Source organism: Odocoileus virginianus, chromosome 26 (assembly GCF_023699985.2).
Source record: "Odocoileus virginianus isolate 20LAN1187 ecotype Illinois chromosome 26, Ovbor_1.2, whole genome shotgun sequence".
Classification (NCBI taxonomy): Eukaryota; Metazoa; Chordata; class Mammalia; order Artiodactyla; family Cervidae; genus Odocoileus; species Odocoileus virginianus.
Window position 1 is genome coordinate 29,562,913 of NC_069699.1, and position 26,103 is coordinate 29,589,015.

At 35.3% G+C, this 26,103-nt stretch overlaps 2 protein-coding genes across 8 annotated transcripts in view; both read left to right on the forward strand.

The window, feature by feature from the left end:
• UBA3 (ubiquitin like modifier activating enzyme 3) overlaps positions 1-3,739 on the forward strand; it is a 28,923-nt gene extending 25,184 nt beyond the window's left edge. For all 7 annotated transcript variants that reach the window (XM_020910132.2, XM_020910138.2, XM_020910125.2 and 4 more), the window contains 7 exons: positions 1,055-1,108; positions 1,638-1,674; positions 1,761-1,842; positions 2,190-2,290; positions 2,406-2,469; positions 2,562-2,616; positions 2,960-3,739. In XM_020910132.2, coding sequence (XP_020765791.1) covers positions 1,055-1,108; positions 1,638-1,674; positions 1,761-1,842; positions 2,190-2,290; positions 2,406-2,469; positions 2,562-2,616; positions 2,960-3,048 — 482 coding nt within the window. In that variant the 3' untranslated portion in view covers positions 3,049-3,739. The remainder of the gene's footprint in view (positions 1-1,054; positions 1,109-1,637; positions 1,675-1,760; positions 1,843-2,189; positions 2,291-2,405; positions 2,470-2,561; positions 2,617-2,959) is intronic.
• A 2,324-nt stretch (positions 3,740-6,063) lies between these two features.
• Positions 6,064-26,103, forward strand: part of TMF1 (TATA element modulatory factor 1) — a 29,886-nt gene continuing 9,846 nt past the window's right edge. The window contains exons 1-10 of the mRNA XM_020910080.2: positions 6,064-6,501; positions 9,228-10,426; positions 12,469-12,572; positions 13,226-13,352; positions 15,690-15,795; positions 20,475-20,617; positions 20,868-21,034; positions 21,331-21,487; positions 24,640-24,732; positions 25,415-25,571. Coding sequence (XP_020765739.1) covers positions 6,360-6,501; positions 9,228-10,426; positions 12,469-12,572; positions 13,226-13,352; positions 15,690-15,795; positions 20,475-20,617; positions 20,868-21,034; positions 21,331-21,487; positions 24,640-24,732; positions 25,415-25,571 — 2,395 coding nt within the window. The 5' untranslated portion in view covers positions 6,064-6,359. The remainder of the gene's footprint in view (positions 6,502-9,227; positions 10,427-12,468; positions 12,573-13,225; positions 13,353-15,689; positions 15,796-20,474; positions 20,618-20,867; positions 21,035-21,330; positions 21,488-24,639; positions 24,733-25,414; positions 25,572-26,103) is intronic.

Here is a 26,103-nt window from a genome sequence, read left to right on the forward strand (position 1 = left end):
AATCATCAGGAGGTTAGCTCCTCCCTATTTCCTCTTTCTGAAATTGCACATAATGGTCAGATGGTCAGAATTAATTTTTTAAAACAGCTTTCCAGCTCCTTAACTATCTTCCTTTCACATTATCTTAGATATTTGCCTTTTTAATTAAGTTTTTAAAACCTGACCTGTCAGCACCTAAAATCTTGGAAGCACATATTTCAGGGCTCTCTCACAGTCTAAGATAATATAGCTGCTTTGATCAGAATTTTTGTTTTCTAAAATGAACAGTACAAATATAGTTACAGAATATTTATTTTGTACTTAAAAAATGATTTTAGATGGGGCTTTGGTCATTCCTAATCTGTGGATACTAATATGAAAAAAGTGGGGTTGAAACAGAGAACTGTGTTTAATATTTTGTATAATCCATGTTGTAGAGTGAAACAAAGTGTTTAAGGCAGTTTTTCTGTTAGTCTTAAATTTTTGTGAATAGAATGGCTAAAGCTAATAGACGACGAAAAACTCAGTAACTTACTCCTCATACTTACTCAAACCTTATTGAGGATAGTATAGTATACTGTGTCAGTTAAGATTATGTACATTAGGGCAGACCTGGGTTCATATATCACCCCTATCTCTTACAAGGTGTATAGGTGTGGATGCTGTTCATTTCTCTCAACCTCATTTTCCTTATCTTTAAAATTAGAGTAATAAGACTAACATGATGTTATGTAAAGTCAGTAAAATTTTATTTAATCTTCATTCTGTTCTTGGAACAAAATAAACACCCAAAATTTTAGGAGTTATTAGTATATTATTGTCTCATCTTTATATAAAACAGTGTGAAGAATTTACTTATCTTTCCTACTATAACTTAGCATTCTGAACATGCTGTTAATACAAAATAATATGAGTGTGAAAGAAGATTGTTTCATGGTTAAACTTGTCTATTTTCTGACCTGAAAGCCTGAAAAATCAAGTAATGGGCATGATATTTAATAATAATCATTGTCTAATTTAAGATACCTACTTATTAAAAAAGGAATAACCATATTTTAATTATTATATTTTTTAGGAGTAGTCAAACGAATCATTCCTGCAGTAGCTTCCACAAATGCGGTCATTGCAGGTGAGGGAAATGGCCACTGCTTAACTTTGTTTCCCTCCCTTCAGATTTTCAGTGCCTAAGTCGGTATTTCTGCAGCTGCATGATCTCAGGAAACTAGTGTTTTGGAGATTTCATTATCTTCTTGGGTGGATGGTAGTATAATTAAGCTGCCCCCAAAATCACAAGACAAGCTATTGGATCTTGTATGTATCTCGTCTTACATTATTTCGTAGATAAAGTGCTCTATAGTAAGAAGACATTTTAGTGCCATTTCTTTTTAATCAGTGTAACAGGCTACTCAGTCAGAAGAAGAGAGAAGAAAACTTGTAATGTTCCTTTAAAATGTTACTTTATCATTTGGATTATACAAACCAAATACAAAATGTTATATTCTCAGTTTAAAAAAATAATAGTGTTTTTGTATGTATTTTTCTATTTATTTTGTAATCAATAGCTTTGTAAATTTATCTATTTTTATTTATAACTAACTTCTATTTTAAATGTCTAATTTTTATTGAGTTAAAGCATTTTTATTTTCTTTTCTCTTTAGCTGTGTGTGCCACTGAGGTTTTTAAAATAGCCACAAGGTAATGAGTTTCATTTTTAGTATGTATGTAAGTCTGTGTTTTGATCTGGCTCAGTTATATAAAAATAAACACTTTTTTCATTACAGCGCATATATTCCCCTTAATAATTACTTGGTTTTCAACGATGTAGATGGACTATACACGTATACATTTGAAGCAGAGAGAAAGGTTAGTAGTAGTATACTAATGAAAGCTTTTTTGATTATGCATACTTTGATTTTTAAATATTAATTACTGGTTGGAAATGTGAATGAAATTTCCCACACCCTTTGTAAATATTTTCTGACTTCCAGAACCCTACTTACTATGTATCTTTTGTAGTACAGCCTGAAATAAATACTATGTAGTGAAATAATTTAGGAAAAATGACCCGCTGGGAAAAGCAGGTTTTAAAACATAAAAATTTGTTCATAGGAAATAAACAACTGATGATAAAACAACTTGATTTTTATTTCATCATTATAAGTAGACTGTTACTGGTACATGTGTCACTGTGATTTGTGTTTTATATGTAGGAAAACTGCCCAGCTTGCAGCCAGCTTCCTCAAAACATTCAGTTTTCTCCATCAGCTAAACTGCAGGAGGTTTTGGATTATCTCACCAATAGTGCTTCTCTGTAAGTGTTCAGGACTTTTGTTATGTTCTAGAAAAAAATTTGTGATTTTAAAACTTTAAAAACTAGAATTGTTTTTTTTTGAAAAATGATTCTGATTTTTTTTCTTACAATTTAGGCAGATGAAATCTCCAGCTATCACAGCCACATTAGAGGGCAAAAATAGAACACTTTACTTACAGGTGATCAGTGTTCAGTTTTCCACCCCTGCCCCCCACAAAATTACATTAAAAGTTTAATTTCACTTAATGTGCTTTACATTATTATTTTCTAGTCAGTAACCTCTATTGAAGAACGAACAAGGCCGAATCTCTCCAAGACATTGAAAGGTATTTTAAAGGAGTGTATTTACTAATGCTAATCAATTTCTTCTGTTTTTTTTTTTCCAGTAAAAGTAATAAAGGCCTGTTTTAGATTTGCTCTTAATGCTTTTGAATGGTAATACCATTCTGATTAGTTACATCTTAAGAAACATTAATAGAATTAATTGTCTTTGAGTAGAGTATTAAAAAAATCTGTGTGAAATCAAATATAATATTACCTTGATTAAAGAGAACTGGATTTTGATGTTTGTTTAGACCGTAATTTGCTATAGTTTGTGAATGTGTTATCTCTTCTTGAGATTTTTTTTTTTTTTTTTTGCTTGGGTTAATTTAGCTTTTTTTCTTTTAGAATTGGGACTCGTTGATGGGCAAGAACTGGCAGTTGCTGATGTCACCACACCACAGACTGTACTATTCAAACTTCATTTTACTTCTTAAGGAAAATAAATCTGCACATAATAGAAAACTCAAGAAAATATTATACTTTGTGGATGCTAAGAAATATAATTGATGTCATTTTTAGCATTAGTGTTGCTGGAATTTGACCTTTTAAAATATGAGCCACTTTTTAAACTTTATACCTTTCCCTTGAAGACAAAATTTTGGGGTTGGTGCTTGTGAGCATTTTCATTAGTGATATGGAAAATGATGCCTGGAGAGGGAGATTATGAGCAAATATATTGCTTCTTTTAGAGGAGGAGGCAAATACCCTCTTGTATGAGAATTTGGTTATGGTCAAAGAATGCATTCTTCAGTTTTCATTTGAGCACCCACATATACAAAAAGAGGTCCCTTAAACAAAATAAATTAAGTTTTAAATAACATTAAATACTGACATCTAGAGCATATGTTCAACATAGCCTACTTCTTGCTTGATTTAATATTAATTGTGGCTGTCCAAATGAATATTATTGGAAAAGTTACCTTGTCCATAATAATTTATAAACGGTATATAGCTGAACACCTGTGCATGGAAATGGGAAATATTTTCATGTGTTTACCTTCAGTGCCAGACACCAGTATGCATAACATTTAAAGCCAAGACATGGATGTGTAAAAGAATTTAATGTTCAAACCGTTATCACTGATGCTTTCACATTATTTATTAATAAAATCATATATTGTCTAATTTTCTTACTGAAATTTTAAAGTATATTTAGTAAGTAGTTCTGTCCTGATGTAGAAATAATTTTAAAATATGTAGCAGAATTATTAATACAAAAATTTTATAGTACTTGAATTAGTACTTTAGCCACAATAAATACCTACTGATTTAATTTGCTCTGACATAATAATGTAATGAAATGGACTGACATAATTTTTTTTTCCATATCAATTCCTTATTTATTTATTTTTTCATTTATTTTTATTAGTTGGAGGCTAATTACTTCACAGCATTTCAGTGGGTTTTGTCATACATTGACATGAATCAGCCATGGATTTACATGTGTTCCCCATCCCAATCCCCCCTCCTACCTCCCTCTCCACCCGATTCCTCTGGGTCTTCCCAGTGCACCAGGCCCGAGCACTTGTCTCAAGCATCCCACCTGGGCTGGTGATCTGTTTCACTATAGATAATATACATGCTGTTCTTTCGAAACATCCCACCCTCGCCTTTTCCCAGAGTCCAGAAGTCTGTTCTGTACATCTGTGTCTCTTTTTCTGTTTTGCATATAGGGTTATCATTACCATCTTTCTAAATTCCATATATATGCATTAGTATACTGTATTGGTCTTTATCTTTCTGGCTTACTTCACTCTGTATAATGGGCTCCAGTTTCATCCATCTCATTAGAACTGATTCAAATGAATTCTTTTTAATGGCTGAGTAATATTCCATGGTGTATATGTACCACAGCTTCCTTATCCATTCATCTGCTGATGGCCATCTAATTTGCTCTGACATAATAATGTAATGAAACGGAATGACTTAATTTTTACATGAAGCCCTCTTGAAATGCTTTTTCCCTTTCCAAAAGTCTTAGGCTTAAAACAGAATTAAACCTAAGTACTGAAAATGAGTTTTAGTATCTTAGTGTGGGAACATATAATACATGTTCTTTGTTTTTCTGTTTAAATGCTTTGTGATTATGTCTCACTGGGTTAGATTTTCATTTATTTTTATTCTTTCTAGTTCTGTACTGAGAAGTAATTTGTTTCATTATAAAAACATGGTATAAATTCATACGATTTCCTTAAAAAGTTACACATTCAGTTTACAGGTACTGTATACAGACTCAGCTTACAAGTGCTATATACAGGTACAATAGTAATTCTTGTGTAAGTAGCCTTGTGAGAACGTGATACTGTATCTTCATCTGAGAGCTGAATAGAATTGTTAATTTAGGTCATTTACCTCAAACTACACAGTTAGAAGTCTTGGAAGGAATTCCAAGTCTAACCTGACACTTGCTCAGGCTACTTACTTAGCTAAAACTGTTTGAAGTTACATGAGTTATTTAGTACTACTTTGTACATTACTGAATTGTAAAGGTTTCATTATGCACATTTTTACGAAGTTAGATAAAGTGATCAGAAGATCATAACTTCTGAAGGGCAGAGTTTAAATCTGGCTAAAAAATAAATAAATAAAAATAATTCATTTATGGCATGGTCCCTTGCAGTGGGGTAAAATATTCATTAGGCAAAACAGGTGAGAGTGGGAGAGTGTAATTAGAATAGTGGGGACCGTGACATACTGGAGTGAAAATTATTTGTCAGAAGGGGCAACTGCTCCAGCTGACTGTTGCATGTTGGTGCACATATTTTTAAAAATCAGCTGGAAGTCTGGGTTTTTGTATGAAATCTTTTAAAAGTTGATAGAATTTTAACATGGTGGCCAAAGCAAACAGCTGCTGACTAGATTAGGAAGGCCACCAATTGGATTTGTTTGATGAGCATATGCAAAAAAGGTGTATTTTAAACAATATGCACGGTATACAGTACTAATCTTAATGATAGTTTGTTTAAACTGTAGCTGAGAGTCGACCTGTATTGTGAGGAGGAGATTGTGTCTTGTTCTGATTCCTCCTTGTGGAAGATGGCTTTTTACTTTCTCGGATTAGGTGGGCCGAGTAAGGTCTTTTACACAACGCCCAGTATTTTTAGACAAACCCAAACCCAAAGTTCCTCTTTGAGGCTGAGTTGACACAACTGATTAAATATTTGAGAGAAGGCTATAGAAGAGAAATGGCAAGAGCCAACTCCCCTGTTTTATTCGTGGCAGCGCGCTAGCTCTTAGTACGAGAGCTGTTTTCCAGGAAGGAGCCCACCTGAAAACCTGCCTATTCCTCCCTAAGGAATCAGTCTCTGCTGGTTTAGCCACAGAGTTTATCCCGGGGCGAAGAATTTTCGCGGTACGCCTGGAACCAGTTGCAATACGAAGCGTTCCGCATTTCTCGGTAACTATAGGTGAGCCTGCGTTCCCGGAAGTGACGTCACATTCTTCCGTTCTTCCGTCTATCAGCGGAACTCTGGGCTCCCGGAGTAGCCGGTTGTGTACGTGGAAGCAGCCAGCGCCTGCGCAGTTGGAACCTGTCGTCTCAGCTGTGTGGGAAGCGCCGAGGGTAACATCTCGGGCTCGGGGGAGACCTTCGGGGTCATGGTTTCCCGCTGACAGGCCCCGCCGAGTGGAGAAGCAGGCGAGGCTCTCCCTGTACCCTCCCCCGGGCCCCCGACCGTCGGCCTGTCCCTTGGCCTTCCCGCTCGGTGCTGCCGCTGCCGCCAACGCCGGCGGTTGAGGAGGGGAGATGAGCTGGTTCAACGCCTCCCAGCTCTCCAGCTTCGCCAAGCAGGCCCTGTCTCAGGCCCAGAAGTCCATCGACAGGGTCCTAGATATCCAGGAAGAGGAGCCGAGCGCGTGGGCCGAGACCATTCCGTACGGAGAGCCAGGTAAGGGCGCGAGCGGCGGCGTCCCTCTATCCCGCGGGCGTCTCTCGAGAGGCCAACAGGTGAAGCGGGGGGCGGGGGGCCGGGCTCCTGCCTGTCGCTGAGCGATGGACTCCTGAGCAAGTCCTCGGCCCCAGCACGGCCCCGAACGCTGCTTTGGCCTCTCAGGTGAGCTTTGCTGTGGTCCCGAGGGAAAACCCAACCCCGGGGTCCCTTCTTAATTGTGGCCCCGGGTTGGGGGCTGACGGGGACCCGATTCCGTGGTAGTGGCCCCGCGCCCTCGCTCCACAGACCTCGGAACACAGCGCCCCCTCCCCCTCCGCCCCCAGCCCCGGTGGGTTGCGTTCTCTTAGGGAGCACAGTATCGAAATCGGTCCGCAGGGACGGGAAGAACAGTCGCGAACACTTCGCGAGCATTGCGAGCTTGTAAGCGCGTCCTGTTCTCTGTTATGACCGTCTCTCCTGAGACGGTCCTCGGGGCGGGTGCTGCCCTGAGTGTGATACTGGGATGCGCGGTAACTTCCTCTCGGCCACTCCGCCAGGGGGAGGGTCCGTGGGGGCGCGCCCTGCGATTGCAGCTTGCTGCACAGTCTAGTCCCTAAGAGCCCCGTCTCTCTCTCAGAGACCTTGGGCTTCATCTTTCAGGGATCTTCAGTTGCTTTCGGCGCTAAGTCTAAATCCTTTTGGTGTGTGGCGTGAAGATTGGCCCCTCTTTCGGAGTGTGAACCTCTAAGAGAAAGAATAAATTATTCCTGAGTACTTCTTTTTGGTTTCTGTTTCTAATTTTACATCGTTGAGAAGTCAAGACCTAAATTTGAGGTACCTCATTTTAAGATGGTTTGGCTCAAGTGTTTATGTCATCACCCTGTTAACTTCAGTCCTGAATATTCATTGGAAGGACTGATGTTGAAGCTGAAACTCCCTATACTTTGGCCACCTAATGCGAAGAACTGACCCATTTGAAAAGACCCTGATGCTGGGAAAGATTGAAGGCGGGAGGAGAAGGGGACGACAGATGAGATGAGATGGATGGCATCACCGACTCAATGGACATGAGTTTGAGTAAACTCCGGGAGTTGGTGATGGACAGGGAGGCCTGGCGTGCTGAAGTCCATGGGGTCGCAAAGACTCGGACACGACTGAGTGACTGAATTGAAGTGCATAGGACCTTGGTGGGAGTAGCTCAGGCTACCCCACATATTGAATGACTAAACTTTGAAAGAGACAGAATATTAACTGTAAGGATACTTCTTTCTGTGACACCCGGAACTTGAATCCTCTTCTGTGATTCATTAAAAAAAAAAAAAATAGGTTATCCACAATAGGTTCAGATTTTAGTGAAATGCCATAAATGTTCACTGATGACCTGTGTTTTACGTTGCCATCACTAAAAAATGAGCAGTGATTATCGCATAATCATAATCACAAGTGGATATCGCATAACCCCGCGATTTGTGTAAAATTTTCTCCAACTGGCAAATTTGAGTTCTGTCACTCATTGACATAACTTAATACAGCACTTTATCTTGCTCATTCCTTTGTATCTTTAATTTTTTTTTTTCATTTTTTCCACAATTCTGCTTTACTGAATAAATGGATATAAAACTATACCCCCAAGCTAAAGTTTCCTACATACCTCCAAAGTCATTAAATTAGTATAAACTTTAGTTTCCGGCTTGACAGCTTTTAGGAGTTTGTAGGTACTTGTGCTCTGCCCATCAACTTCTAATTGTTTGGAGTATGTGATAAATTCTGCTCAGCCACTTTTGAATTTAGAAATGGGTGACTTTTTAAAAATTTTTTGAGAAATGCTTAAAGTATTTTAGCAAATACGCCATTCTTTGTTTATCATTGGGTTTTTCAGTAACATATTATTTCTATAACTGACACAATTACCCTTTTTGCCCAGAAGATGGTTATTTTCTCCTGTTTCTTTTTTTTTTTAATCCTAGTGTAAACTGCTGTCTTTATCAAAAAGCAGTAGTTCTAAAGATGCATTTCTGAAATTCATATGACCTTCTACTAATTATTAACATGATTTAGAGTTCAGCAAGAGAACAAAAGTTTCTCAGGGAGTGGGTTTGAAGAGTGGGACTCGGAAAATGAGTTTGTCATTAAGTGGATGGAAATGAGTTTGTCCTTTAGAAGTTACTGTTCCCATTAGTTTACTTTGATCTTTGATCAAGAATGTTTGTCACCAATATTTTGGGTTCAGTGTTGAATGTTACTGTCTGTCTAGCTGATAATGATGCTTTATCATTGATATTGTAAGAATAAAATTAATATGAAACTAACTATATAGAAGGTAAATTCTATTTTTCATGACTGCATATGACCTGTAAGTGAAGATGCTGCCTATTATTGTGAGATGCATAGTATGTATTTTGGACTTGGCACGGATTATTAACATCTACCATTACTTTATTAATTTGTTGTAGGAGGGAATAACATACTTGTTTCTGGCATGCCAAGTCCAGTATTTCATCTTTGTTCCTAGTTCCTCTTGGGCAAATGCACAGCAGTTTACATCTTCATGGCCTAAAGTTAACCGATGAACTAACTAATTATGTTGTAAGTGAGAAGTGTAAGAGATACAAGTTACAGGTTGTGCTTTGTAGAATTTTAAAAAGACATATTTATATTGACTTAACAATAATTATTGCAATTTGCATGTTTTATATATATGCGTGTGTGTAAAATTTTCTTTTTTAATTTTTTTTTTGTCAAAGGAATAAGTCCCCCTGTCAGTGGAGGATGGGATACTTCAACCTGGGGGTTAAAATCCAACACTGAACCTCAGAGTCAGCCAGTAGTCTCTCCTAAAGCAATTACAAAGCCAGTTCGGAGAACTGTGGTAGATGAATCTGAAAATTTCTTCAGTGCCTTTCTCTCTCCAGCTGATGTCCAGACCATTCAGAAGAGCCCAGTGGTATCAAAACCACCAGCCAAGTCACAGCGACCAGAAGAAGTGAAAAGCACCTTACAGGAGTCCTTGCACACTGGACAGTCAAGAACACCTGAGGCCACTGAGTCAAAAGTAAAGGACTCCCCTCCGTGTGTATCTGAGGAAACTCCGGCAGTCAGTACTCTGTCACCTGAAACTGAGCATAAGCATGAAGAAAGTGTTCATAAAGAATCTGATACGAAGGTGCCAACAGTGCATTTGAAAGTATCTGAAAGTGTTATGAATATGAAAACAACTAGGGAAAATGTGTCTAATATGTCTACACAGCCTCTCACAGCAGAACCCAAGGACATGGCTTTGGAACCTAAGGAACAAAAACATGAAGACCGACAGAGCAATACACCTTCTCCTCCTGTTAGTACCTTCTCGTCAGGTACTTCTACCACTAGTGATATTGAAGTTTTAGATCATGAAAGTGTAATAAGTGAGAGCTCAGCAAGTTCTAGACAAGAAAATACAGATTCAAAATCAAGCCTGCACTTGATGCAGACATCCTTTCAGCTTCTCTCAGCATCTGCTTGTCCTGAATATAATCGTTTAGATGATTTCCAAAAACTCACTGAGAGTTGCTGCTCATCTGATGCTTTTGAAAGAATAGACTCATTTAGTGTACAGTCATTAGATAGCCGTAGTGTCAGCGAAATCAATTCAGATGATGAACTGTCAGGCAAGGGATATGCTCTAGTACCTATTATACTTAATTCTTCAACTCCAAAGACCAAAACAATTGAATCTGTTGAAGGAAAACCTGAAGAAGCAAATGAAACATTAATTATGCCCAATGAGGAAACAGAAATGGAAGAAAGTGGCCGAAGTGCAACTCCTGTTAACTGCGAACAGCCTGATATCTTGGTTTCTTCCGCATCAGTAAATGAAGGCCACGCTGTCCTGGATGAGGAGGCTGAGCAGCCTGAAGCTTCAAGACAGCCAGAAGCACCTTCTGAGAAGGAAGATGTCTGCAAGGTAACTCTAAGAAATGGAAGAGGATTTTTTGATATGCTTTTCAGAGATTAAATCATTGGTTTATTTCTAATGTTCAGTGAGGCCTAATGATTTGTCTTGATTAAAAAAGACAGCCTTTTGCCATTTAAGTGTGGTGTTAAGGATCTTAAAGATGAAGAATTATTGACATTATTTGAAATTTCTCCAAGGCAACTCTGGTAACATAAGTTGATATTTCAGTGTAACTGAGCCTAAAAAAAAATCCCATCATAGGGCTTTACTGTTGCATTATCACCTTAATATTCTTTTGCTATATGTTGTTTAATTTGTTAGTTTGTAAAGGACTGTTTTATGTAAACAGATACCTTCAACTCCTTTGCAGATAGAGGTGCTCAAGCAAATCTAAATCTTACATGATTTTTCTTACCCCAAACATTTTTTGCATGGTCACATTATTTGTAGGGAGATCTTAAATGAAAAAATTTGGTTTCAGATCATTGATGTTTTTCTGTTACTAATTGTTTCATTTTGTTTTCTTGTTTATCTTGTTTTTGATATTTCATATTGATAGCTGTCTTTAATGAAAAAGAGAAATGTCCAAGGATCAAAGGTGTTGCTTAGGAATGACAAATTGCTTTTACCTAGTAAATAAAAAAAAACTTCCCAGGTGGTGCTAGTGAAAAAGAACCCTTTTTGCCAATTCAGGAGACCGAGAGATGTGGGTTCAGTCCCTGGGTCAGGAAGATCCCCTGGAAAGGGGCATGGCAATCCACTCCAGTATTCTTCCCTGAAGAATCCCATGGACAGAGGAGCCTGGCAGGCAAAAGGAAAGTGGTGTAAATTTTTTGACATTAAGTCACAGTTTTGTTTTTTCTATGATTTTTAGATAGAGAAATTGAGTCTGATCTGGCATCTTTAATAGACTCCTCTGAGATATAAGATATCTTGAAGAAATGTTCTCTAAGTGTCATGTATTTGAATTATTTAATGTACAAAAAGTGCCAGATTCTGTTACCTAGGTTTAATATTTTTCACAAACAAAATGTGCTCTAGCTATAATAGCAGTTTGAAACAACATTATTTATTATTAAGATATTTTTGAACCGTTCTTAGGAGGTCAGTGATTTCTAAGTTAACCTAGACCTAAATCAGGTTTGGACTTAATTTTTTTAGTACAAAAGGCACTGTTCCTCATGCACAGGTGTTACTGCTTCAGCAGAACCTAAGGAGGAGGTAGTCTGATCATTCCTTTTTGCTTGGCTTTATACTGATATCTTCTGGAGATTTTAAAGTTTCGTGCCTATGGATCTTCTAAAACTACCTTTACTTTAAAAAAAATTTATTTATTTTATTTGACTGTGCCAGGTTTTAGTTGTAACATGCAGACTCTTCAGTTGCAGCATGTGGGATCTAGTTCCCTGACCAGGGATCAAACCCAGGCCCTTTGCATTGAGAACATGGAGTCTTAGCCACTGGACCACCAGGGAAGTCCCTAAAGTTTCATTTATTTTTTAAATGCAATGTATCATGCTAAAAAGCTTACACATTAGGGTTAAAGAATAATGTGGAGAAGCGAACACTGGTATGTCCACTACCCAGATAACATAGAGAACATTAGTAGAGGCTTTGATCTATTTTGATTGCATCTAATTTCCTCTCTTCTTTTAGTGGACATGTCCACTCTTCCCCACATTTTTGTTATTACAAACCACTATAAACGTTCTTGTACAGTTATGCAAGAGTTTTCTTCTCTGAGGTACACCTAAAAATAGAATTTTCTACATGAAAGATTATATAGATTTTCACCTAGATGTTGCTTGTTTTCCAAAGCTTTTTACCAAACCACCAGCTGTCCAGCTTTGTGGTTGTACTACTAGTTTATACTGTCCTACCCACTGTGTGCGAGTTCTTGCTGTTCTGTGTCCACTGTGTTCCCTTTTGTTAGAAATATGAAATAATGCTGATTTATTATAGTGATTAGGTGACCTTTACAGTTTTTACCTGCATGTAAAAATGGTGTTTTAAAGTTAAATGTTGGACTTTTGTGTATTCTTCTTATCCAGACAGTTGAATTTCTGAATGAGAAACTGGATAAAAGGGAAGCTCAGTTATTATCTCTTAGTAAAGAAAAAGCACTTCTAGAGGAAGCTTATGATAATCTGAAAGAGTAAGTACTTTACAAATATGAGTAATTTTATACATTTGGTAGTGGCCCATGCACTTGGTTATTACTTAAGCGTGTTTTTTAAATTGAAATATTTTATATTTTAACTAATTTATAATTACTGAAAATTGGATATCATTTCAGTTCTACCCTTAGAGATTACTTTTCTCCTCAAATTATCTTACTCTTTTACCAGTGGCACTGAAGAGAGGTGTTTTGTGAAACAAAAACAGAAAAACTTCTTCCACTTTAGTTATTACTAAACTTTTAGTATTAGAGATTTAAAAGGTATATTTAGAGAAAGCTTAGATTACAGTTTAAAAAAATATTGAGCGTTGGTTTGCTTTAAGGAAGTGATTAGTAAAATGTGACACAATAAGATTAAAAAATTAGTTTTATTTATCTTTTTCTAATTTTTACACACCAAATATTGGTGACATTTTCAATTTCTAATGAGTTTTCTTTGAAATGTTTTAAAATAAATTAAACAGGTAATTTTTCTCTTAAAAGTTAACAGGCCTCAAATTAATCTATTTTAGTAAGGTGCATGTTGAAGAGAATGTTGTTATTTTTGGGGGGCAAACTAAACTCAAACTGAACTCAACTTTGGAATATATATACAAATATTTTCAGTCTTAGTATTATTTTAAATTTAGTGAAATGATCAGAGTGAAAGAAGAAAGCAGTAGCATTTCTTCCTTGAAAGATGAGTTTACTCAAAGAATTGCAGAAGCGGAAAAGAAAGTTCAGCTAGCCTGCAAAGAGAGAGATGCTGCTAAAAAGGTAATGGAAGTTTAAAATAATATTAATCTAACTCTATAGAGACATATTTTTGAGGAGTGCATTAATAATATTTTGGTATTGGGAAAAAAAATAAGATTAAAAGAATACCATGGAGTATATTGACACTTAAATTTTAGATTTTTCAGTACCTTTAGAATTTCAGATTTTTGATACTTTAAAAAAAAATTAAGCAAATACTTGTTTGTATACTTTGTGTGTAAAGTCCTTGCAACGTGTATAGCGAGGATCTTTAGAATAATTTTTATAAATTATAATTTCGTCAAAATAAATAACACTTAAATCTAAATGGTACTCTATAAATTTTAAAAGTTATCATTATTCTTTTTTGTTATTTTCACTTCCACTTCAAACACACACACACACACACACACACACACACACACATACACAGTCTTTCAAGTTAAAGTTATTTTAAAATAAAAATTCCTAATGATTAATGACATTGAATGTTAGAATAAAATATTGATTTATTCTAATGTAGGATTCTCCACCTCAGCATTGTTGCTATTTGGGCTGGATGATTTTATTCTGTAGTGCACTGCCCTGTGCATTGCGGGGGGTTTACCAGCATCCCAGGCCCATATCTACAAGATACAGTATTGTCTTGCCTTACCCACCCACCATCCCAATCCCGCCTCAATTGTGAAAAGTGAAAATATTGCCAAATGTCCCCCTGGAAGCAAAAATACTTCTGGTTGGAAACCATTGTTCTAGTTCTTATCATTTGGAGCAGTTCAGAAATATTTTCTTGTAATCAGAGTAAATATTTCTTATAATTTGGCCATTTCAGAAATTGGTAACCAATAGGTTACTAATTATTGCTTGTATCTCAATTGTTAATAGTAGCATTTCTCATTAGGCACCTTTCTAAGCTTGTTTTCCCCTTTCTTGACCAATGTTAATTTATAGTTTTTCTGTGCATATTTTTACAGAAAAGAAATACATGATATACCTCTGTCTGCTTGACTGATTTAATTAGTGACTTCAATTAGTATCATTTCAGACAGTAACAATAACCTGAGACTATCTTAACTAACTTAACTCTTCTTGTTCTTGCTCCATTCCATCTGAATACAGTACAAAAAGTATATTTTAAGGAATGTTTGTCTCCCGTAGTGTGCTTTGCATTGTAGATCTAAAATAGATCCAAACCGGTTATATTAATAGGTGGAAAACCCTGGGTCCTAAGTTTTTTAATACATTTTATGTGTATTGCCATGTATGAACCCCTTGCTTAGGATCCATTGGAAATGTAAAGGTATTGAATTACCTTAAGTGAAGAGTTTGCCTTTTTAGTTTGAAAGACAAATAATATCAACAAACGTATAGTAGTAGGTGGATGAATAAGGATTTTGAAATGGTATCGTGGAGGAATTTTAATCAGAGGAACTGAGTAAGTTTTCATGGAAGGTATGATATTCTTCCTGGACCTTGATGGATGGAATTTTGGCAGTTGAAAATGGACAGCAAAAAAAAAAAAAAGAAAATGGACAGCAGTGCTGTTGATAGTTCAGAGCATAAACTTTAGGGATTCACAGACCTGGGTTCAAGTTATAACTCTAGCTCTTTATAGCTCTCTCACCTTCAAAGTTTGCTCAAGCTTTCTTAACCATAATTTTCTTACTTTTGTATTTGAATAGTACAAATTCCTCCCTCCTAGGACTGTTGTAAGGATTAAATGATAATGGATACAAAGTATACTTTAAATACTTAGTAAATGTTAGTTGATTTGAGCTGTTGTTTAGTTTCAGAGCATTGTGAAAAACAAATTTTAAATCATAGGACACTTTATATCACCATTGTTTCAAAAGATGAAGTATTATAACATGTTTCTGTTAAATCTCTGCTTAATTAAAGTAGATTGGACCTTATGAAATTATGTTTTTTTCTCTTTGCAGCATATTTTTAAGTATGAGGATGAGGGATACTATCATTTTAAGTATCAGATGAGGAAAGGAAATGCAGTAAAAAATGGAGATATACTAGTTGAATGTTCCAAAAATAACGTCTAACCTGTGGAAAATATGTGTAGAGATACTCAAAAAGGGTGTTGAAAGTTAACTTACACTCATTTACATTTCCATATTAAAACCTGCTTATGCCTGAATTTAGGTAGACATAGACAATAGAATGACATAGAAATGTCATTTTCAAAGCTCTTTAACTTCCTCTTAATTAACAAGGTGATATAAACTCAGGTTAACAAAATTTACGGGTTGTTACTGAAAATGCAATTAATTGAATATGGAAAAAAATGAAAAATATGCCCAGAATGAAATTAATTCTTTATGGTATTCATGTTTTTTTTTTAATTAGGAAATCAAAAGTATAAAAGAAGAACTTGCTACTAGATTAAATAGTAGTGAAACGGCAGACCTTTTGAAAGAGAAAGATGAGCAGATCCGAGGGTTACTGGAAGAAGGTGTGTGAAATATTCAGTCAGTTGTGAAAAATACTGTGACGATAAAATACTTACCATGTGACTAGCTGCTGATTTTTCCTAATGTGATTTTTCCTAATGTGAAAACATGGGAAGCAAGAAAGGTTTGGATTTAAGCTTCAGAAGTGATAGATAACAGTTTATGGAAGAATGTGGAGCAACATGTAGAGAAGTAGAGATATGTATGTAGCTTTCTGTTTCTAGGGAGTTAAAAAAAAACCGACTCTGAGGAATAGAATTTTGTGCTTCCCTAAGGAAGGGTTTTAGAGTCCTCATTTAAACCAAGATATTAGAACGTTCTAATTCTAGAGTTTGTATAGTATCTGAATCTCTAGCTTGGGTACTATATGGTATCATTCTGTTCTGGAATTTGATAGTGAATTTTTTCTTAAATTCATATTTTACTTTTTTCAGTTATTAAACACTATATGAAAAGATTTATAGTTAATAGGGTTATGAAAATTAAAGATTCTTCAGGAGATTAAACATTGCAGTTGGACATTGGAATGTCATAGGAAAGAAGGTAGTTTTGGAAAAGATGGTTAAATAAAATTTTCTTTTTCTTAAAGTTTTTTTAGTTGTAAGAATAATGCTTGCTACTTGCAGAAAATTTTTAAATTATAGGAAGTATATGAAGAAAGAAAAAAATCATAATCTATTTTTATAAGGAACTGTTCTAGTTTCCTTTTATTGCATTTTAATACGTTTTTAAACATAATATCATATATCTAATTTGCAGTGTTCTTTCTTTTAAATTTCTTTAAGCCATTAAATGTGCTTTGGTACCATTATTAATGACTATATTAAAGTGCATTATGTGGATATATTTGTTTTTCTTTTCCTAATGTTATGTGTTTATTTCTAAATGTTAATATTACAAATCATAGTGGGATGAACATTTCTGTACTTAAATCACTGCATTTAAGTGAATTTCCAGACTGAGAGTAATTGGAAATAATCACTTCATTTGAAATAGTTTTGTCCAATTTTTCTTTTTCATTTATTCAGCTTATACTTAACAGCTAGTTGGTCAGATTCTGTGTTTGATATAGACAAATGACAAATATGTAATAAATGACACATTCCCTGTCCTTTAGGCACTATAATTTAATGAGAGGGAAGTATAGGTACAGAGATAATTAAAAACAATCTGAGTAATAAAATAAAGAAGGAAGAGTTAATTAAACATGTATCTCAAGACATCTTGCAATCTATTACTATTTTCTGTTACAGCATTAGAGACTGAGGGGAAGGCTAAGTACACAACATAGTGAAATTTGATATTGATATTTTTAATAATTTTTAAAAATTATGAAACCACATGGTTTCATATCAATATCAAATTTCACTATGTTGAAATTTGGGGAGTGAGCTGATGTTTCCTTTTGCTTAATGAACTTCTTTATAGGGAAAATAGACTGATTTCATATAGATGTAGTCACATACTGCTCCTGTATACCCTAGAGGTATTTTTAAAGTCATAGCTGAAGAGCTACAAGTCTCAAAGCTGAGAGTACACTACAATGAGTATCTGATTACTTCATTAACTAGAGTCATTGACTGTTAAGATCTAGCTTTACCACCTCCATATCCTTCTGCACATGCATATAATACCCTTTGGCCTAACCTCTTGAACGTGGTTGACAGATACCGTATCATTCCACTCCTGAGTTCTTTTTTAATCCAGCTTTGCTGTGCTGTGCTTAGTTGGTCAGTCGTGTCCGACTCTTTGTGACCCTGTGGACTGCAGCCCGCTGGGTTCCTCTGATCATGGGGATTCTCCAGGCAGGAATTCTGGAGTGGGTTGCCATGCTGTCCTCGAGGGGATCTTCCAAACCCGAAGATGGAAGCCAGGTCTCCCGCATTTACCGACTGAGCCGCCAGGGAAGCCCTTGAAAGTCGCTCAGTTGTGTTGACTCTTTGTGGCATTCTCCATGCAAGAATACTGGAGTGGGTAGCTATTTCCTTCTCCAGGGGATCGTTCCAACCCAGAGATGGAACCCAGGTCTCCTGCATTGCAGGTGGATTCTTTACTGTCTAAGCTACCAGCGAAGCCCGAGAATACTGGGGTGGGTAGCCTGTCCCTTCTTCAGGGGGTCTTCCCAACCCAGCGATCAAACTGGGGTCTTGTGCATAGCAGGCAGATTCTTTACCCGCTGAGCTACCAGGGAACAATCCAACTTTGTTGAGGTATAAAAGTTGTGTATTTGTAAGGTGTACAGTGTGACTTTTTTATATGTATATATTGTGAGATTACTACCACAGTGAAGCAAAGTAATATATCAGTCACTTCACGTAGTTAACATTTTTGTGTGTGTGATGAGAACTCTTTAACATCTACTCTTTTTAGTTTAGCAAGTTACAGGTTTATAGTATAGTATTAGTAGCTCTAATTTATAGTCTCCATGCTGTAAATTACATCTGTAGAACTTATTCATTTTGCATAACTGAAACTTTGTACCCCTTGATCAACATTTCCCCATTTCTTTGACCCACTAGCCCTTGTTGACCACCATTCTGTTCTCTGTGTCTACAAATTCAACTTTTTAGTATTCCATATTTAAGTGAGATCATTTGTATCTATGTCTGGTTTATTTCATCCTCTAGGTTCATTCATGTTTTCACAAATGGCAGGTTGTTTTTTCAAAGCTAAATAATGTTTATATCTCTCTATATATATTTATCAATCTATGTCACATTCTCTTTATCCATTTATGCATTGACTAAACATAGATTGTTTGCATAGCTGGGCTATTGTAAATAGAACTGCAGTGAACATGGGGATGCAGATCTCTCTTTGAGATCCTGATTTTGTTTCTTTTGTATGTATACTCAGAAGTGAGATTGCTGGATCATATAGTCATTCTATTTTAAATTTTTTGAGGAGTCTTCATACTGTTTTCTGTAGTGGCTATACCATTTTGCATTGTCACCGATGCAAACCTGTTACTCACCTGTTACTCAAGGGTTCTCTTTTCTTCATATCCTCTCCAGTATTTATCTTTTATCTTTTTGATAATGGCTGTCCCGACAGGTATGAGATGACGTCTCACTGTAGTTTTGATTTGCATTTCCCTGCTGGTTGGTGATGTTGAGCACCTTTTTGTATACGTTTTGGCCATTTGTATGCATTGTTTGAGAAATGTCTCTTCATGTCTTTAGCCCATTTTCAAAATTGGCTTTTTTTTTTTTTGCTATCAAGTTCTAGGAGTTCTTACATATTTTGGATATTAATTCCTCATCAGTGTATGGTTTGCACATATTTTTTTCCATTCTGCAGATTATCTCTTTACTCTGTTGTTTCTTTTAATGTGCAGTAATTTTTTACTTTGATACAGTCTCACACATCTTTTTTTTGCTTTTGTAGCCTATGCTTTTGGGATCCTATTCAAAAAGCAATTCCCAAGACTTATGTCAGAAAACTTTTCCCTTTTTTCCCCCTATGTTTTCTTCTGGTAGTTTTACATTTTCTGGTTTTATATTTAAGTCTTTAATCTATTTTGAGTTGATTTTTATTTTTGATGTATGATGCTATACTGTTTAGTTTTTCTACATATGCATATCCCAGTACCATTTATGGATGAGACAGCCCTTTCCTCATGGTTGTACTCTTGACGTCCTTGTTGAAGATCACTTTATAAGCTCTCCATTTTATTCCATTGGTCTATATGTCTGTTTTTATGCCAGTACCATACTGTTCTGATTTCTATAGCTTAGTAATATGCTTTGAAATTAGAAAATTAGGAAGTGTGATATCTCCAGCTTTGTTCTTGCTCAGACTCACTTTGGTTATTTGAGGTGTTTTGTGGTTGCAAATGACTTTTAGGGTGGTTTTTTTTTTTTCCCTTCTATTTTTGTGAAAAATGCCATTTGGATTTTGATAGAAATTGCATTGACTCTGTAGTCCACTCCTCAATTCTTCAGTCTGTATCTCCCAGGGGCAATTTTTCTTGACAGGCACAACATTGTCATCTCATCTAAGAGAATCAGCACTAATTCAAAAGTGTATTGTAGCATGTATTTTGGCCTTTATCCCAGTTGTCTCTAAAAATGACTCTCATGTCTGGTTATTTGTTCTGCCCTAAGATCCAATCAAAGTTCATTGCATTTGGCAATTATATTCTTTTAGTCTTCCTCCAATCTAGGATATTTTTTTCATGACATGGCATCAGAGATTTTGTGGAGTTCAGTTGTCCTGTTGACTACCCCCTGTTTAGGAGTCTGTCACTTTCTTCATGATTAGATTCAGATCAGATTTCTTGTGAATATAATAGGTGATAATGTGCACCTTCTACTCCATCACATCAGTGGACACATAATGTCAGGCTGTAGCACAGTTTAGTGATGTCAGAGTTGAATGTTTGGTTAAGATTATGACCAGATTTCTCTGTTGTAAAAGCACATTTTTTTCCCCTTTGTAATTTATAATATGTGGGAATGATTCTTAAAGACTGTAAATATTTTGTTCCACACTGTCCTTCTACCTAGTAATTTTAGCATTCATGGCTGATTCCTGTCCAAATCACTTTAACATTAACTGTTACAGCATTGTGATTTTAAAAGTATTCTGTCATTTTATGTTACTGGTTAGAGAAAACATTCTACTCACATTCTTAAGAGAATCATCATTATTTGAACTTATACATTTTTTCCATTGCCAGGAGAGAAGCTTTCAAAACAGCAGCTGCATAATTCTAACATCATTAAGAAATTAAGAACTAAAGACAAAGAAAATGAAAATATTATTGCAAAGCTGAACAAAAAAGTTCAAGAGCTAGAAGAAGAGTTACAACATTTAAAACAGGTGAATATTAACTGTTCTCTACATATATGTTGTGTTACTTCCAATATGAATAGTTGGCCATGGGTTATAAAATATTTGGAATGAATTACTGAGGTATGTCATTTGGGAGGAATTTTGAAGCAAGTAAATAGTGAATGTTAAGGTTTTTCTTCATTATTATTGATACAGTGCTTGAAATTCCTAGAACACGGTTATTTACTGTGGTGTATTTTTTATTGAAATATACCTTTGTCTCTTCTTTTTAATATAGGTCCTTGATGGCAAAGAAGAGGTTGAGAAACAACATAGAGAAAATATTAAGAAACTAAATTCTGTGGTAGAACGCCAAGAGAAGGACCTTGGCCGACTTCAAGTAGACATGAATGAACTTGAAGAAAAGAACCGAAGTATTCAGGCTGCTCTTGATAGTGCATACAGGTAAGAAAATGAACAAATATGCAACTCATTGAAAGTCCATTATCAGAGCAAGAAATGGAAGAAACACTTTTTTTTATTACCTGATCACTAATAACATTTATAAACTTCCTGGTATATGGACTTATGACTGGTTAAAGCGAGCTTCACAGAGAGTCCTCATTGTAATCGGTGTTTATTATGTGGTAACCTTCCTCATTCTGTAGATCTCATGTAAATCTACATGGAAACTTAATTAATTTGGTCATGTAATTAGCTGTATATTATTTTAAATTAAAAATTATCTATCTAATTTTAAGAGAACTTACTGATCTCCACAAAGCCAATGCTGCAAAGGATAGTGAGGCCCAGGAAGCTGCTCTGAGTCGTGAAATGAGAGCTAAAGAAGAACTTTCTGCAGCACTGGAGAAGGCCCAAGAAGAAGCCCGTCAGCAGCAGGAAACGTTAGCAATTCAAGTAAGCATTGGATGATAAATTAGCCTTTAAAAATCTTGTGCTTCTGCTAAATAAAGAATCCATTAGTTAATTTGAATAAAACTTTATGTAGTGGCATATGTGTTGCATTTCCTTTATAATCTTTTTGGGCACTTTTCTAGGAATACTAGACTGTGCCAAATTTAATTAATTGTGTGTTTTTTAAACTGTTGTTAAAGTGATGCTTACATTAAACCAGTATTGCTTATTATTTTTATGAATTTCAGACTCATTTGAGAGTGCTATGAAAACTAGGGACATTCTTAACTAAAAGAATGCATGTATGCAGATAAATACTAAACATTGCATATAATTTTCGGAGAATCTGTTTAACTCTGAAGCTCATTCATAGCATCTATGGGACTCCATGTACTTCAAATAAAGGAGTAAAACTAACATTTGTCAGGCTTTGTCTTATGAAATCATCAGTTGATAGATATTTGGGTTATTTACACTTTTAAATTTTATTTATTTTATTGAGGTATAGTTATTTTATAATATTATATAAATTTCAGGTGTATGTCATTCACTTTTTTAAAGGTTATATTCCATTTTTAGTTATTATCAAATGCTGGCTATATTCCCCTTGCTGTACAATAAATCATGTAGCTTATTTGTTGTATATGTAGTAGTACCTTTTAGTCCTGTACTTCTGATTTTCCCCTCCCCTTGTTTTCTATTCCCTCTGGTAATCACTAGCTTGTTCTTTAAATTCGTGAGTCTATTTCGTTTTTGTTATATTCACTAGTTTTGTTTTTTTAGATTTCGCATATAAGTCATATTATACAATATTTGTTCTCTCTCTGACTTATTTCACTAATCATAGTACACACCATCCCTGCTGCTGCACATGACAAAATTCCAGTCTTATTTATGGCCGAGTAGTATTTCGGCTATGTACGTATCACACCTTTTTATCCATTCATCTATTGATGGATAGTTAGTTTGCTTTCATATCTTGGATATTGTAAACAATGCTGCTATAAACATTGGAAGGTGTGTATCTTTCCAAATTAGTGTTTTCACTTCCTCTAGATATACACCCAGGAGTTTTTACATTTTTAGGTTATTATGAATAATGCTGCTCTAAACATTAATTTACAAATTTCTATGTGACCATATGTTCTAAATTCTCTTAGATATATACCCTTGGGTTATATGCTAATCTTACGTTTAACTTTTTCAGGAACAACCAGACTTATCCACAGTGGCTGAACCGTTTTACATTCCCACTAGCCATATATATGGGGGTTTCAGTTTCTCAACATTCTTGCCAGTATTTGTCATTGTCTTTTTTTTTCGTTGTAGCCCTTTTAGGGGTGTTATATGGTATCTGTTACAGTATTAATTTATATTCCCTTAATTATTAATAATGTTGAACATCTTTTTATGTGATTATTGGATTTCTGTATCATCTCCTTTGGAGAAATTTATTCAAATATTTAAATCCTTTGCCCATTTTTATATTATCATTTTTATTGTTCATTTGTAAGAGTTCCTTGTATATTCTGCATACTAGACCTTTATCAAATGTGGGATTTGTAAATATTTTTCTCCCACTTTCTATGCTGTCTTTCACTTTCTTCATAGTGTCTTTTGATACACAAAAGTTTTTTAATTTTGATGAAGTCCAGCTTACTTATTTTTTGTTTTCTTCCTTGTGTTTTGGATATCATATTTAAGAACCTCTTGCCTAATTCAAGATCACATAGATTTTCACCTATTTCCTTCTATGATTTTTATAGTTTTAGTTCTCACATTTAGGTCTTTTGCATGTGAATATCAAATTGTTCCAGCACTACTTGTTGAAAAGACTGTTCTTTCCTCACTGATCTCAATGCATTTTTTATTTAATTTCACATGAATATGTAAAACATTTACATGATTCCAAAGTGAAAGATACATAGCAGAATATACTAGGGTAACTTTTGCTTCCAACTTATTCCTTCCCCATTCCTTTTCTTTGCCTATAAATTTGCCATTTTACTACAATTAGGTTTATTTTTTTCAGTGTTTCTATTTGTAAATGCAAGAAAACATCCATATCTACATTTTATTTATATTCCTCCTCAATGTGTGTATATACACATACACTTATACACGTTTATTTGTATCTCTTTCATCTTTTCTGCATAAAATATAGTTTACTGTTTACTGGAGAAGGAAATGGCAACCCACTCCAGTGTTCTTGCCTGTATTCTGGGGATTCCCTGGTGGCTCAGATGGTAAAGAATCTACATGCAGTGTGGGAGATGCAGGTTTGATCCCTGGGTTGGAAAGATCCTCTGGAGAAGAGAATGGCCCCACTCCAGATTCTTGCCCGGAGAATTCCATGGACGAAGGAGCTTGGCGAGCTATAGTCCATGGGGTTGCAAAGAGTTGGACATGACTGAGTGACTAACACTTTCATACTTTTTTCATTTTATTTTGTAGTTTTTTTATTTAAGATTAAATTGTACATTTCTGCATGTTTTTTGTGGTCGTATTAATTTTTATTGGGCATATTCATGTTGTATCAACATTGGCAAAAATAAATTACTGCTAATGGGTATTTGCAGTATTTCTTTTGTTTTTGTTAGTCTAGCTAACAGTGTAGAGAATATTTTTGTATGTATATAGATCTGTTTCTATAGAGTAAATTCTCAGGACTAGGATGATCAGATGGAAGAATATAAAAAGTTTGATGATTCTTTGAATGTGTTGCCATATGCTTTCTGAAAAGGCTGTAGCAAGTTTACAACCTGTGCAGCTGTGTGTGAATATAGCAGCCAGTTTTTATAGCTCATATAGTTCCTATCACATTCTGCCTTACACTGCAAACATTTATGAGTGCACTGTGTTTCCTCCTGTATTGTATGCCAGCGTCTAGACCTTGTACTTATGTATATGCTCGTGTGTGTGTGTGTGTGTGTGTGTGTGTGTGTACACCTACTGTGTTTTCGTCAGTACATACTGAGTACATGTGGTTCAGGGATTGCCTGAAGAATGAGATGTGTGACAATTGTATGTAAATGCTCACTGGATAGCATAGAATATTATATATGAATCATAAGTCAACACAACACAAAAAATAATAGCAGGAAGTTATAGATAATATTTGACGTTGGTTCTGATAGTGTGTTCTCTTCATGCAGGTGGGGGACCTTAGGCTGGCACTGCAACGTGCAGAGCAAACAGCTGCCAGAAAAGAGGATTATTTACGCCACGAGATCAGTGAACTCCAGCAGGTACTTGTCAGAGTTTCCCTAAAATACAAATCTTGAGATGTGTTTTTCTAAAAATAATAAATGACTTAGTTGGGTAATGTTCTTCAAGTTGAGAAGATTACTGCCATACTCTTCATTTTCTGTATTTCTATGTGGTTTATGTGAATAAAATCAGAGTGGGCACTTCAAAAATGTATAAGAAAAACCCTAATTTTGTTTTCTAGAAAGTAATTTTATCATGATATGTAGTATGTTGAGTTATTTTCATTTGTAATGGCTGATTGATTAATTATTATCAGTCTTTGATTACTGTGGGGCAGAAAGCAATGCCCAATTTTTATGCTACTATGTTGATTTCAGTCAGTGAAGTTGTGCTGGAGAAGGGGGAAAAAATTCCACTCATATTGATCTTCCTGTTTTTAGAAATAATTAGAAATATTTAGAGAGGAGGCAACTACTAAGAAGTTTGGATGATACTCTTTATTACCTTAAGGTAATCAAAGGCTGTCATTACATAGAAATGTTTTAAAAAGAAGTACATACTTAACTCCGTTATGCAACTTAACCATAACTTAAGGTTTGAATAGTTAGAAAGTAATAGAAAAACAATTTTTTCCCGAAATCTCTCATAAAGTTTGTTTGCTAGCATTTTTAGTGTTTTTACTGCTGTCAGTAATAATGACTTAAGAATATCATAATTCAGAGACTCCAGGAAGCAGAGAATCGAAACCAAGAACTGAGTCAAAGTGTTTCATCAACAACAAGACCATTGCTTCGACAGATAGAAAATTTGCAAGCAACTCTAGGGTCCCAGACGTCATCATGGGAGAAGTTAGAGAAGAATCTTTCTGATAGACTTGGTAACTGCTTTAGTTCTTAAGCTCAATGCAGTTCTTAAGCCCTTCCATCCTGTTTTAGAATTAGGGTAATGGCATGAAATTGAAATTCACTGGATCTGATGGTTTTATTTTGTGTCTAACTTGCAGATTTTGACCTCTTCTCCTCTCTTACATTTATTTTCTAATATTTTAATTGACTCTTTTCAAACCATGCCTTACATAATGTGTCAGGTACTGTCTAAGATACTTTGTCATTCTCTTGCTCATTTTTACAAACTTTTGCACTCTACTGTTTCCTTGTCCATTGCTCAATCTGACCTTGTTTTAGCTTGTTGGCAGTAGTGTAGGAGGTAGAGATCAGATATGATTCTAGTCAATGGTGGAATTCCAAGAGCCGAGATAAGTCTAAGTTAAATCAAGTTCAGATTCTGGTAGACAGATGCTATGAAGTCTTAAGATTCCATATTTTGCTTCTTTACAAAAATATCCTAGGTTCCCCTCTGTGCTGTTAATAAAAAGAAAAATTTTTTTCCAAGATACTTACTCAAGTACA